At 32.5% G+C, this 15,775-nt stretch overlaps 2 protein-coding genes across 11 annotated transcripts in view; one reads left to right on the top strand and one right to left on the bottom strand.

Annotated features, from left to right (window-relative positions):
- Positions 1 to 5,614, top strand: part of GluClalpha (glycine receptor alpha 1) — a 75,269-nt gene extending 69,655 nt beyond the window's left edge. For 4 of the 10 annotated variants that reach the window (XM_077444173.1, XM_077444176.1, XM_077444175.1 and 1 more), the window contains exon 10: positions 2,032 to 4,353. In XM_077444173.1, the coding sequence (XP_077300299.1) occupies positions 2,032 to 2,220 (189 nt within the window). In that variant the 3' untranslated portion in view covers positions 2,221 to 4,353. Of the gene's footprint in view, positions 1 to 1,986 lie in introns of all 10 variants that reach the window. The other 6 variants (XM_077444167.1, XM_077444169.1, XM_077444168.1 and 3 more) reach the window with 3 other exon arrangements.
- A 599-nt stretch (positions 5,615 to 6,213) lies between these two features.
- LOC143921324 (proclotting enzyme) lies at positions 6,214 to 9,907 on the bottom strand. Its single transcript, XM_077444572.1, has 7 exons — positions 9,874 to 9,907; positions 9,068 to 9,133; positions 8,027 to 8,974; positions 7,758 to 7,950; positions 7,524 to 7,684; positions 7,205 to 7,458; positions 6,214 to 6,372 (listed from the first exon to the last, which is right to left on the bottom strand). Exons 1-7 carry the CDS (start codon positions 9,905 to 9,907, stop codon positions 6,214 to 6,216), a joined length of 1,815 nt encoding a protein of 604 aa, XP_077300698.1.
- Between the last annotated feature and the right edge of the window lie 5,868 nt (positions 9,908 to 15,775).

Below are 15,775 nucleotides of genomic sequence, written 5' to 3'. Positions count from 1 at the left end.
ATCTGATGGAAGAATGGGTTCCAAGTTTGATAATACATAATGTGACCTAAATTTTATGATGAAAATATTTCTCCCCAATAAAAACTGATCAATGATCGTTATATATTTCTAACTACTACACATGAATATGACTATGTAAAAGATTTCAAATTTAAATACGATTGAAAAAAATAGTTTTATAATTTTTTGCAACGAATAAATAAGAACAAATTTTATAGATTTTCATTAATAATTGATTTTGATCTGAAAATATTCAGAAGTTTCATCAAACATTAGTAATAAAAGCAATAAAACTAATCGTCAAATCTTAATCAAAAATCAAAACTATTATTCTTTATTATTCCTTATATGAACAGAACTATCCAGAGTTGTTTAGGCTAATTTAAGTCGGATAAAAGTATCTTACAATAGTCCTAATCTCTTCTAAAAGCCTGCAGTCTAAGTTAAGAGTACCATGAAATAGGTTGCAAAATTTGGTGGCTCTAAATTGAAAACTGCAAACTGTTTATAGCAGACAAACGCATTCACCGGGCGAGTGTGTTTGCAAAATGTAATATTGTAATGTACATAACTGGAGAAAAGCTTTTAGCATACATATATATCAGTGGTTCTTAACCTTGTTGGAGGTACTGAACCCCACCTGTTTCATATGCGCATTCACCGACCCCTTCTTAATTGGAAAAATAAAATATGATTATTTTCAAATTCAAAACATAGGTATATATTTTACAGGTGCACAAAATGAATATCACTGTGTTCAAAGAACAAAACCATTAAAACATGATTTTCACACAAAAACAAAAACATAATAATGAATATTTACTGCAAATCAGTGTGACTTCTCCTGTTGCCTTTCAGAGATCAGTTCAGAAATACCCGGCTTCACCTTGGCTAGTGCCACTCTCATGTCTGTTCCTTCTCTTCGTTTTTATGTCCAGCATCCTCGAAAAGGATTGTTCGCAAAGATATGTTGTAACAAATGGTATGAAAATCTCCAGAGCTTTCTTAGCAATAACAGGGTACGTTACCATTTGTTGACACCAAAACTTTGAGAGCGTTGTTGTTCTGAAGAGTTGCTGATGAACCTGGCTCTGCTGAATTTCCGCCGAACCCCTGAGATTGATTCACCGAACCCCTGGGGTTCGATCAGTGGATCAGTGCAGTAGCTACCGCGCCCGCAGACCCCGCAATGCGGGGGGGCGCCGATACCTGGGGGGCGCCACGAAGCGCACCTTTTTCACTGATTTTTTAATTTGTTCCGTAATTTTTTTGAAATAACTTTTTTAAAAACTTTTCTTATTTTTCAACCTATATGTAATATATGTATGTACATACATTATTATACATATTTTGAATTCATCCTCATTGTGTAATTGATCTATGCCAATAGGGCTAGAAGACTGCCGTCTTTTTCCATCTTTTGAACGTCAGTGCCGCTTTTCAACCTAGTTACTGAGAATTCTCTCTTATTCTTCTATATATTTTTTCAATGTGTAAACAATAAAACAAAATTATATGATTAAAACCAATAAAATTTATAAATTTATAAATTTTTGCTGTCACCATTAACAAGTGGGAAGTTTTTAAGGAAAATTCATCATCAGATATGTACTTTAAACTGTGCACTGCTTGTTGGTCGTCCAGATTAAACTATTAATGCACTTCGATATATAGGTACATATACCGATACGTAAAAAAGGTATAAATTATTAATTTGAAAAGTTATTTTGCTGTAAGTAATATGAATAATAGGGGGGGGGGACGCCTTAAAATATTTTGCGGGGGGGGCACTAGGAATTCACGCTACGCCACTGGGTTCGATCGAACCCAGGTTAAGAACCACTGATATATGTATGCATATACTTGATAGATAAATGATCATATTATGTTCAGGATCAAATGTATATATGTTCTTCTGTTTGATGTTAATAATAAAATTCTTTCCCAATGTTCGTCACACACCTGATAGTATTTTATACTCTCCAGAAGCCGCTGGTGCGGCATCCTGGGGATCTGTTGGCTATGGAGAAGGTACGACAATGTGAAGTTCACATGCAACCACCTCGTCCCAACTGCTGCAAGATCTGGCTGTCTAAGTTCCCCACACGATCCAAGCGTATTGATGTCATCTCACGCATCACCTTCCCGTTGGTATTCGCACTCTTCAACCTCGTCTACTGGATGACTTATCTGTTCCGCGAGGAAGCAGAGGAAAACTGATGGACTCTTCTCATGACCGCAGTATGCCTCGGTTTTATGGCAGTGTACGTGCTCATACTCTGCGTGGATTTAAAACAGGGAGAGCTGTAAGGCTCAAAAAATTTTTACCGGACACTTTTCTCATCTTTTAAACACACAATGATTTTGTTTGAACAATACCGACTTTCAAAAAAAAAAATGATATGGTATCCCAGACAAACTGAACTTATCAAAATGTTTTATATTGTAATATTATATTTTGTAAACGTCCACACAATCACACGATGGATTTGTATAATATAATTCGGAATTAGCTGCAATTTAACAAATAAAGAAACTCTTAAAGACTTTGTTACTTTTAGTTTGTTACATTGTAAGTTTTATTATACCTACATATAATATACGAGCAAATATTGATTTTTGTAATCAAATAAAATGTATAAAAAACCCTATGCAGAGTGGGCCAGAAACAATTGGATGGTCAGCGGCTTGAAAATGAATACTTCAATTAAAAATAACAGATTCACTTGCTAATTTTGAATATATGATGCTGATATTTTTTGGATGTACATTCTGGAATGATTTTGTTTCAACAGAACGAGGCACAAATGCAAAATCAGTGCAAATCGTCGGAGAAATTTTCCCACATGTTATCTCGAAAATGTTTCTACCACTCTCACCTGATTTATCAGCGTGTGATTTTTTTCTGTACATCCATTTCGAGGAAAAAGTGTATATTTATTAACCTGAAACTATCCAGGGTAGCGCATGTATAGCTTCAGGAGAATTGCCTGAATGGAAATTCAACGAATTTCAGAAAGTATGCCACGGAAAGTGACGGAAACTGATTGTGAGTGATCTCATCATACTGTTTATTTGGCGAGTGAATATTTATTTCAAAATTATAGTATTCATTTGCAAAATACTAACTGTCTAAATACTTCCACCCCCACTCTGTGTAATTATTCAAATGTTAATACTTCATATTCATTATATACTGTTTGTTACGAGTGGTGATAATTCAAAGTGTATTTCTTACATAATAAATTATGAAAATCAATACAAAATAAAACAACATTAAGTGTATTGAAGAATAAAATGCCAAATTTTGATGCATGTCAATTATTATAAATTCATCAGAGTAAATATGATACTTTATCATTTGTAAACATAGCCTAATCTAATCCCATTTAACCTTACGTAAGTAATCTAAGTTTAGAGTTTTGATTATATATAATATAATATTTCGACGAACGGCGAGTTTAAAAATTACGACAGCTTTAAAAATTAAAGTTCTAGCTCATTTCAATATTTCTATGATATTTTAGGATATATAAAAGTTTTCATAATTGCTTGCGGTTTATTATTACACGTTTAACATTTAGTAACATTCGGTTGGGTCGGAGAATGATTGTTGAAATAATGCTTGAATAGTAATCAAAAAATAATAATACACTTTGAATTATCACCTTTCCTCATACATACGTCGACGAATGACTTGTTATAATATTGTTGCTCAATGCTATTTGTAATAGTTTTTAAATTCAAACGTTGTTTTATTATATAAAATTGTTACATTTCAACTTGAATTCATTAATAATAATTGCATTTCTCTAAATAAAAACCTATACATGCTTGATTGCATTCAAATATTAAACCGACGCAATTTAATTTATCTAATTGGGGAAATTTTCAATTCAATCGAAATTAAAATGAAGACTGATGCTTTATAAGCTTAAAAGAATCGTAAGTGACACCAAATAATGCACTGCTTTGATTGAAATTGAACTTTTCCACTTGCTTTCCAATTCCGAATTTGTATTGAAATTATATTAAAAATGTCAGTAATTTTGAGTCTTAGCATCTGAGGATAGTCTCATCAGTTGAAATACCAATAAAATACATAGAACACTACAAATATTTGAACTTTATGCATATTTTATAGTCCATAAATACCTACCCGTAAATGTTTCGTTCTAAATATAAAACTGCATTTCAGTAAATTCATTACGAGGCTTTCAATTTTATTGTGGGTGAAATTATAGCAAATAATATTTCACAAAAAAAAAACAAAAACAACAAAAAAAAATCAGTCCCGCAGATGTATGAGAAGGGCGTGAATGAAACACAAACTATATATTGTGATGAGTTTGTACCTAGAAAAAAAATAAAGATATATTCTATATTTAAAATTTATGTGTAGAAAATAGTAATATTAGAAAAAAAAATTAAAAATATGAATATGAATATTATTACATTGAAAACTTATTGAAATAAATCTCCCATTTTATTACCTCTTTTTTTGTTTGATCATTTTTGCAATATTTCACCAGAAAATGAAGTAAAAACGAATACATTTAGACGTGTATGATTCTATTTCTTTTAAAGTATGCTGCAAACTGTAAATGTTTATATTATGTAATATGCAGGCCAAGATGTGTATTATAAATATAAACATAAATTGAAAATAATACAAATCCATTTAAATTAAAAAACTTTGAATCAACAGATGAGTATTGAAATTCAATTAAATTATCTTAGTATTGTACTCTACAATAATTTAGCCAAACAACTGTAACTGTAACTGTTTTCATAAGAATCTAGTACTCAATTTAATATTAATAATACCTTTTCATTGAACATTTATTTTTATTCTAATTTGTCACTGACATTAAACCGTACAAATCAGTTAACTTCAATCATTTTATAAATATGAATTATAACTTTAAGACCAACACACTTATTTATAGTAAAATTTCTTATACATACATACAATGTGTACGTGTGCCAAAGTATGTTTAATTTAGATGTTAATTTTACAGTTTTAACTATATTATTATTGTTACTATATGTATGTACGTACACACAATCATCACTGAAGTACCAAATATAACGAATTTAATTATTAAATATACACGCACAAACTCTTTCACACAACCATACACAACAATATGATAAATCTGTGTTCTTTTCTTGGTAAATTAGCTGTATGAAGTAACTTTAATGCATTTACCGTCATTCTGATGTGGCGATCATGTTTGTGTTTTAGAATACTTTCAATGAAATATTAAAATATGTAGATTTAATCATACATAATCTTCATAGCTATACCACACGTGATCCTTTAATATAATCATATTCCGTATGTCTATTTATAAGTTAAGAATATATAATACTTTCTTGCTCAATTGTATAATTTTTCTTTTTTATATTTGATTATTATAATATATATATTAAATGGTATTGTTACTGAAAAGCAGCCCCAATCTAATAAAAAAAATTGTTGATTTGAAATTATTGTTATTGAAAATGTTTGTTTTGATTGTTTCTTTAAATAAGCAAATAAAAATCTTGAAATGAATAAGTGACTAAGAAATGAATTTAATTATAATTATTTACAATATCATGTATGTGTAAAAATAAAAAATGGAAATTATTATTGTTTTAATGGGTTATTTTATTCATTTTACAGTTTTGACATTCCGACAAATCATGGAAATTATATTCAATTCAAACCGTTACGAATTTGAATTTGATTTCACATATATTTACATATGTATGAAAACTCTACATTATTATTTATAATTTTATTTTATTTATATTATGTAATATTTTGTATGAAATTGGTTGTTAAATCGTTTTTGAAAAAATAAATTTCAGCAATATTTTAATTAAAATATTTGTAATTCATTCAATCAAAATGAACATATTATACATATAATATTTAACACTCCATTGTACAAACTATAATACAATATATTCACACTAATAAATGGCAATTTATCATACACCTTCAATGAAACCATCAATTTATGTACAAAAATAATAATTTATTGTCATAAATACAATGTTTAATTTTAATTCAATGTTTGACTATACTTAATTTAAATAATTATACATATTTAGTACCTGACTACGTATACTTCGGTGACACAGTCGTTACAATATCATGCTATTAACTGTAGCATTCCAAAACTTTCATATTTACACACACTGAAAACTATAGAGCTCGATTTACGACGAGTTTTGTCTGATCCACTCCAAGTATTCAGAGACACGGGTATAAACTCCTGGGTAACCTGGTTCTCCACACTTATTTCCAAACGAAACTACACCGATCTGCAACCACCTTCCGCCAGAGCTTTGCAGCATCAGTGGACCACCAGAATCACCCTGCAACCGACACAAAATAAAATATAATGAATGCACTATATTCTTGGTTCCATGAAAACTAAAATTCTAATACTATTCCCAAATCGCTAATTGAATCGTATCAAGCTGAAAATTTTTAGTTTATTGAACTCAAATTTCATATATAGAAGTTTAGGCTTAAAACCAAGTTATGTATAAAATTTTGTAAGCATCCGTCAACCGGAAGTGGCAGTTTACTCTTGTTCGATTTTTCTTCCACTATTTTTTTCGACCCCTTAAACATGTGTGCTCTTCACGAAAAAATTCAAATATAATTATTGTATCAATGTGATGAAAATAAAAAAAAAACACTAAATTTAATAAACCGGAAGTGGGATTTTTTCCTCTTAGAAAAGCCAAAAATGTTGTGACCACGATTCTTTCCACACCCCTGAACGTATCAAACTGAAAATTTATATTTGTATTCTTTATGGACTAACTCAGAGCTAATAGGGTTTTGGTCAGAATTCGTAAACCAGACGTAGTATTTTTTTCTAAATAAATATTTCATTAGTTTATTTTGACCTTTTAAATTATTTTCATTTTTTGATATTTAATGTATACAATAATTGTAGTGATTTTAAGTAATAAAAAAATTTCGAACGAAACTAGAACTTTTGTCTTGTGTAAGTTTCCCTACATTTGCGCTCAATTTGTATCGAAAATTCTCTCAAAACCGGTATGTGTGAACGTTTATGTATGTTTAACTATCGAATTTTGTTTTGTGACCTTCTTATATTCCTCAAATATATAGATAAAGTCATAGGTTGGTCACATCCGATTTTTTTTTGAATAAAATCATTAAAATACACACCTGACACGCATCTACTCCACCCTCTGAATAACCAGCACATATAAAACCAGCTGAAATAGGTTGAAAGTAGGCACGGTTGCAATCTGAGTTTCTCCAAATGGGTAGAACAGCTTGTCTTTGAGTGGTTGATTCTCTTCCACCATATCTTGTCGTTCCCCATCCGACTACCGTTGCTTTTCTTCCAGACCATTGCTCACTGCTCTCCCTCAGTGGAAGACAAATAGGGATAACATACTTCGTCTTTTGCACAGCACCTGAATTAAAATTGCATATTACAATCATTTTAAATACAATCAATACCGAGCAACATAAAACTTACCATCTAAGACTAGAACAGCAATGTCATTATAAAAACCAACTCTAGAAAAGTTGGGATGAGCTCGCACTTCCAGAACTTTAAATGTGACGGGTCTGGAAGGTTCATGGTCACTCTGCAAATCGATATCTCCCAGTCTTACAGTAAACTGTCGAGCTGAAAATCTTTAAACAGACATTCCATACATATACTGTTTGACATATTTATAACTCATTCATGTAGTTTGTTCAATCTTACGGTCTCTGCTTTGAATCTCTGGTACAATGAGCAGCTGTTAGAACATGTCTGACTCCAATAAGGGCTCCTCCACACCAGAATTCAGTCCGTGCTGGTCCACTTAAGAAAATAGCTGATAACCAGGGCCAAGCTCCACTAGCAGCTTCCGTTCCTCCTACTACTCTCCCAGCACTCCATTCAGGCTCTCCACAATCTATCGATCACAAATTACATTTGCGTAAACTGCTTTAATGTAAATACAAAATCATTAAAATATTTTGCTTACTTACCATCAGGATCTACATAGTTTGTATAGTTAAGTGAATTTGTGAAATTCGTTTCAGAAGTCAATAAAGTGTTTGAACTAGTGACTATGGGTCTGTAAGTGGTTGTGGTAGGAGTTGTAGTGAATGATTGATACAATGGCTTCCTAGTAGTCACTGGATGGAAGTAAGTGGGTCTACTTGTAGTTAAAACAGTAGGCTTTTGAGACGGAAGTTCATTGAAACCAGTACCAAGCACAGGACAACAAACTCCAGGCACAAACAAGCTTTTAAAGCATAGCGACTGTCTTAAGTTACCCAAGTTGAGTAGCAACTGAGGACAGTTACTCAAGTCTTCACATGTGCCTTGTTTGCCTTCAGGAGTCGTACAAGTCCTACCATTAACATCCTCCCTGTCTGTAGCTTTAGATGGTATGACTTTAGGCAAAGCTTGTCTGACAAACGGCGCTATCGTATCAGTAACATTCCTACCCAAAACATTCTTACTAATTGTGTACAAAGCATTCGGTAAATTTTCATCCTCTTTCTTCTCTTGTCTATTATCAACCATGTCAACTAAATAGTGACCGACTGTATTTATGGCACCCAAAGTCTCCGATATGGTTGAGAACGCAGAATCAGACAACAACCTTCCTGAATCATCATCGCTTCCTTTAATCTCTTCTGCTGCTAGTCCCAAAGCTTTATTTGTTTCAGCGTTATCATTTTTACTATCCCTTCTATAAACTTTAGTTTTTGCGGAATTCTGTTCACTAGAAAACGATCCTAATAAACTGTCCGTATTAAGGACAAATCTGTCTTGCTCCGGAGGGCTTTCGTATAAGCTGAAGTCCAACTGGTTGGACTTTCGCGATATCTTCGGTCGAAAAGCTGGCCCAGAAGGAGACCATCTTCCATATGATGATTGCACATCTTCAAAATATGGAGACCATGGACGCACATTGTAAGTAGCAACTGAAATATAATGTAACAAGATATTTTTTTAATGTCCTGGAATTGATTATATGAAATCATACATTTTGTATGTAGAAAGATTTGCATACCTACCCTGGCGTTTAATTCTCGGTGGATGATCACCAGCAGATAGCCTTCCTAACAGTATGAGTTGAATTCCTGAAAATAAATAAAAAAAATATATATATAAATTTCTTCTTACTTTATTGAAGTATTTCAGATTAGGACATTTGTTATTTAACTTTTTTTTGTAATAATAATTAACTCTCCCAGCTTATGCAATAAAAAAACAGACCAGGTTCCACGTGAAAACGTTTACATTACCCTATGCACTAACAGATTAAAAAAAACACCTTTTAAATCCACATGAACGCCAAATTTTCACGTCTGAACTTATACTGTTATAGAAAATTAAGACTTAAGTATTATATTTGAGAAGATAAATAATTATTTTCAATCCGGCCCAAATATTGATGTGTCAATTGTTAGTAAAATATGGTTCCGCGACAAATCACTCACGGACTTTACACTCAACGGTTTATAGTTTTTGATCGATGCAATGACACATGTATCAAATCATATAGAGTTCAAATTAACGTGTAAATTATGATCACTGCAATCGTTTATAAAAGTCAGATCAATTATTTTGATAAATCTGCCGATTTTCAAAAGCTTTTATTTAGTTTATAGTACCGGCAGTACCAAAAACTTGTTTTCGGTCAAATACCGATACCACCGGTATCGGTACTTTCGGTATTGTAATCCCTAGTGACGACAACAAAGTGTATTACCCATATTCGTTTTTTTTAACAATGCTTTATATTGAGTGTAAAGTCCGTGAGTGATTTGTCGTGACATATATATCAAATCGGTTGATACCAGAAACCAAGTTGATGTACCGATTTCACGAAGGCCTTTGATATGGTGGACCATAATAGTGTAGGATGTATAATTATTATTTAATATAATGAATGTAATAATAGATTGAAACAGTTGTTACACGTGAGTGCTATAGTGTTAAGAGTTGGTACCGCAACTGCCGGGCCAATGTGGGTGAACGCTGATTGGTCGAGGTGTCAGCGGGCCGAGTCAGTGTATCATGCTCAATACGAGATTAAGTGTATTCTTATATTGAACCATAAACGTACAAGGTTGAACTAAGATCGCCTTTAATTGTCTCTCTCCTGCAAGCCTCCCTATACCCAGGAAATTAAGACGTTTTGGTTTACCAAATGGCTTGATCATTGATGTATAATACACTAGATGGGCCCAGACGTGTTATTTTGGTCGGAGATCTTGTCTTCACTAACTGAGGGGTGCGGGGGGTTTAACTACCGGGGAAGTTGGGTTTTTTTCCCTACGACGCAGCGGTACCTACCTACCTACTAAGAGAAACTGTGCATGCGCCATGTATTTTGCATGCGCCAAAAGGGAGACAAGTATAACACGTGAGGGCGGATCTAGTATATTATACATCAATGGGCTTGATGCAACTTCTCGAAAATTACTTTGAAAATCGGAGGCAATTGGTCTATTATCACCCCAGTTCCTCAAGAGAATTTATTTCGCATTCTGGGGTACCTCAGAAGTCCAATATGGGACATTGTTCTTTTTAATTTACATTAATGACATTTCCAAAGTAATAAAGTATTCGTACTATCTTTTATTAGCTGATGACCTCAAACTTTTTAAGACAGTTAAGTCTCATAGTGACTTAGTCCAGTTGGACTTAGATGCATGAATCAACGGGCGCAACACTAGTTATTCAATAAATTTCAGTGAACATTTAATATCAACGTTTACATTAAAGACAATAGTAAACACTATTACCTACATATGTACATATGTAAAAAATATAAACATTCAGTAGTTGTGAAACGTAAAAATGTGAACGTTGTGCAACACGTAAAAACCGACTTGGACTTCTTGCTTCATCGCAATTTCTCTTTCGCGGTCGTATTATGCATAAATTCTTTTTTCCGGTGAAAATTACCCACACGAACATACATACGTATAAGAATAATATAATACTTTCTTTATTTTCAAATGATCACATCAAACCATTTTCCGACATTAGAGCAAAACTTTCGAATTAACTTTTAACCCGAGCCAACAAGCCGCATAGAAAACGATTCGAAATAATTTTATCTAATTTAATAATACATAGAAAAATCAGGTCGAAATTATATTTTTCTCACAATCACACACGATGATGATTGTTACAATAAATAATTGGCAGAAGTAGAACTGGCACAACCTAATAGTACCCGCATAATATATCATATACATATACAATCCTTTTATATGTATGTTTTGCACCCATGCATCTACAAATGCAACGAGACAATAAAACAAGACAAGAAAAATCTCACTTGCTTAAATTTTAATTAAATTAATTGCAAAATAATTAAAGAAGTGACTATTAAAAGAAGAAAACTCGAAGTAAGTGACGTGAGATCGTTTTCACTGAATTGTGTCTCAATTTCGTGCCATTGAATGTATAATACCAAGTATGACAATTCCCATGGTGAAAAGTGAAACGTTGAGAAAAATATTCCAAGTTCTCATTTGCAATACAATAACGCCTTTCGATCATTAATTTGAAATTGAATAATAAGCAATAAAAAGTGTATAATGATTATTGAATAGATTCCCATGACCAATTTATGCTGAAACTGAAGAAGTACATACATAATAGCAACAGCGCAACTTGTATGATGTGCTAAGTCTTCCATTGTGGATTATATTGTATCGTTATACAATGCGATAGAATATTTATAACACGTGATTAATGTAATCCACGATTATGGTTCAATGGATAGAGCATTGAACTTATTATTATATACATATGTGGATCAGTTCTGAGTATCAAGCATTGATTTGATATTTACAAATGTATGCTCAATTTTATATATATATATATATATATATATATATATATATATATATATATATATATATATATATATATATATATATATATATAAGGATTAGATAACATGATACATACATACATACATATATGTATATGACTAGCATATGAATTGTAATAACATTTGCTAATTAACTATACATATGTACATATGTATGTGGGATTGGTATGACTGAGAATATTTTAAGTTGGCAGGCCTGAGGTGCCTTGCGCGTCACTCGAGCAATGGTCGAGCCCGAAGCGAGACATTAAACGAGTTACGTAAAGACTTTGACTTTGAATATCCTCCCGCACACATTCATGGATCCCATATGTATGAATGTATGTTATTTGATAAGGTCAAATAATAATCTTAATACAATACAAATTGTACATTATGGATTTATAATAATTTATTTGTGTTTCTGCATATATAATATAGGTCTCCGTGACGAGCCAGAATGTTAAATTACAGAAAACGCAAAGATCGGAAGGCAAAGATCGAAAGATCTTAAGTCGAAAGATCAAAAAAAAAGGGTGCATGGTAAACGGTACATACTCACTTAATTTGCGCGAGCAGGATACAACAGGAACAAGAGGAACAGGCTTTTCCTATCGTATTAATGTGCGCGCGCAGAATACGGGAGGAAAAGCTTTCGATTTTCGATCTTTGCCTTCCGATATTTGTGTTTTCTGTAATTTAACATTCTGGCTCGTCACGTAGACCCATATAATCTATACATGTATAATGTCTATACCCATCAAGTATAAACACAGATTACCTAAATACAATCTGCTTTAGGTCATCGACTTTAGAGAGTCTTTAATTAATATTATGTATTAGATGTATTATGAGCATTTATAAGAATTGTAAATAGATTTTTGAGCTTTGTTTTCTATTATGCTGTACATTAACATTAGAATAATATAATACTATGATTACCAACCAAATTAAATTAAAATTGTAAAATAGAAAATGGTCAGTAGATCAGTAGCTATTAAATGAGATATAAGATGTATTGTGAACATAATTTAGTAATAATAATAATATAATAATAAATAATAATAAAGCATTTAAAAATCAAAAGGACAAAGTCACACAGGGAAGAACGACACGTCGTGTACTTGGCTCCTCGCTGTGGGGGTTCTCCTACATTTCTTCAAATGTGGGATATACTGTTATCGATCACTGTCAAGCAAGGATAAATACAAGGATAAAGTTTTGGCTCGGTGTGTTGGGCGTGCAATGAATATGTGCAAGGCATGCCATATTTTTTTCGCATGTTTAAAATCACACTTCCTGTGTGGTTTCGCCCTAATGCCTTTCAGAGATCATAACACATCTTTTAATATGAAATATAATATTTTGAGTATAAAACAAAATATAATACAATAAACTTGACATACATATGTATGTACATACAAACTCGCTACTCTCATTGTTTGATTTAATCACTGAGACAATTCTAAACGAACTTCTGTCTACTTAAATTCATCAAAAAGAAAAAAATACCATTTAAGAACTATTAGGGCGAAAACACACTGAGTGGTACGTGGTACGTGTTTTTTATGCAGCACCCCAAGCCCATATACACGGAACACAGTTCCAAAAATCACCCCATGGAGTGTCTTCGGTGATATTTTATCATCATCGATAACGGTGAATCCCATATTTGAAGAAATGTAGGAGAAACTTGTCGGTTGCTTATGGATATGCATACACATGCGACCTCCCAAACATGTGCATTCTGTACGTGCAACTACGCTCGAATTCGGTTTGGGGAACACCCACTGTTAAGTGGTATTCCCCCACTGTTGAGGGGTGCCAAGGACGTGAAGTCCCATACCACTTTGTGTTTTTTCGCCCTTAAAAGGGCATGTATGTATTTATGTGTACTTTAATGAGAGGTTAAAGGTCATACATACATACATATATACAAATTTACTGAAAATTAAATATCTACATATATAAACCATTTCGTTAGAAATCTTTAAAACAAAAAAAAATTTAAAAGTAAATATTATAATCTCCCAAGTAAATTGTTATAAAAATAGCATATACTTTATTTGGAAGCAAACATACCTAATAACTCTAGTTTACATTTATAGACAAATTATTCTTCGTAGGGTTGTTCTCAAAATAATCAAAAGCTCTATGATTGTTAAAATATGTCATGAATGTTTTTAATAGGATATAATAAAATAAATATACATATTTTTCCTATTTTGTAAAATGGACACATAATATGTAAGACCGTTAACTTTTTAGATATGTCCGATAAAAACTTCTCTGGGCAAGGGCAATGGGCAAGTGCATCGTTAAAAATTGCACAATGCATTTAAAAACACACAATAAACAACATGGGATATATTTTTATGAATAAATTGATCATTTAAGTAACATATTATTCAATTAAAATCGTAGTTTGACAGTTTTTAAAAGTGTCATGACGATCGGCCGCATACTACATAACATTTCAGGGGTGGCACCAGAGAAATGTAAAAATTATTTTTAAATAAATGTTAATATATTTCTCTTAGTGGCGCTGAATACTCAATTATATTAATGACCAATTATTTAAGTTTAATTAATATAAACATCGTTCATTTTATATTATACATATTTTTGTTGAAACTATACATTATGCGTTAATTTAAGAGTTCCCAAGGATAGACGAATACAAAAAAAGTGGATAAATACAATCCGCCAATTGAGAAAAGAACGGATTGGCTACCAACGCTCAACACTGCCATATGCTCAAATTGTAAATAAATCTATATGAATGAAACTTTTATTTCTGTAGTGAATATGTGATGACCCTGATTGTATTCCGTGCGTTTTAGCGTAGTTATGGAGACGTACCGCGTAATATTGAAACAATTAGGCGCTTCTATTATTATAACATTTCACTGATAAAACCTTTCCAAATTGTCGCGGAACATCTATTCAGGTTCAGCGGAACACTGGTGTTCCGCGGAACATAGTTTGGAACACCCTGGTATATACTAATCCTAAGGTTCACGTGATATTGCAAGTATTACAGTTACAATTTATCTAAATTGTATTTACAATATCCAATAGTTATAGCTACAAGTGTAGCAAAGACCCAAGTTTTATACAGTGCACGCAATGGGCATAAAGAAAGTCATGTGACAGTCACCCCAGTCTCTTTCTCGAAATTATTGTAATAATAAAGAAAGGACACATAAAGTCTCAGCGAACGTTTATGTGTACACTTTCGATTTTGCAGCACGTGAGTGGAACCGGATCTTCGAATCGTTCACTTCTTCGTCTTCCTTGTCTCGGTCGATGACTGTGTCAAACCTCTGGTTCTTAAGCGTTCGTTTCTACCGAAAAAAAAACCAACAAAAATCACCAACAATCCGTAAAGTACACAGTTCAATTGAGATCTATGTCGAACCGGTGAGCCGGAAGTGACGCACAGCGGGAAAATCCTTTTGAAAATGCATTTTTGAATAAAAACAGCGAAATAAAAAGAGTGTCATTGAGTTACTTAACACAACGAAAGTAAACATCTTTCCTTTCGATGATTCATCTGAGAATCGTGCTACAGAAAGTGCGAAATCAACAATCTACCGCTATTTAGTCATTACGAATTGCGCAACGCTATAATTCTACCTTTTTAACGACGAGAAAATCCGTTAAACACGACACGTCTATCAAAACGGAAAAACCCATCGAAATATTGCATAATTTTTTTACTGAGCGTGACAATTAGCCATCTATAGGCCTGTTAAGACATGTCTAGAAACAAGGCCAATAGGAAACAGATCGTTTAAGGCTCTTCTGAAGAAGATCCGTCTGGAAATGTCCGACTTTCTGGTGACCCAGTCCATTCCTGATAATTTCTATTGCATTTGATGTAACT

This window comes from Arctopsyche grandis, chromosome 13 (genome assembly GCF_051622035.1).
Source record: "Arctopsyche grandis isolate Sample6627 chromosome 13, ASM5162203v2, whole genome shotgun sequence".
Classification (NCBI taxonomy): Eukaryota; Metazoa; Arthropoda; class Insecta; order Trichoptera; family Hydropsychidae; genus Arctopsyche; species Arctopsyche grandis.
This window is presented reverse-complemented; position numbering and strand designations above follow the sequence as displayed.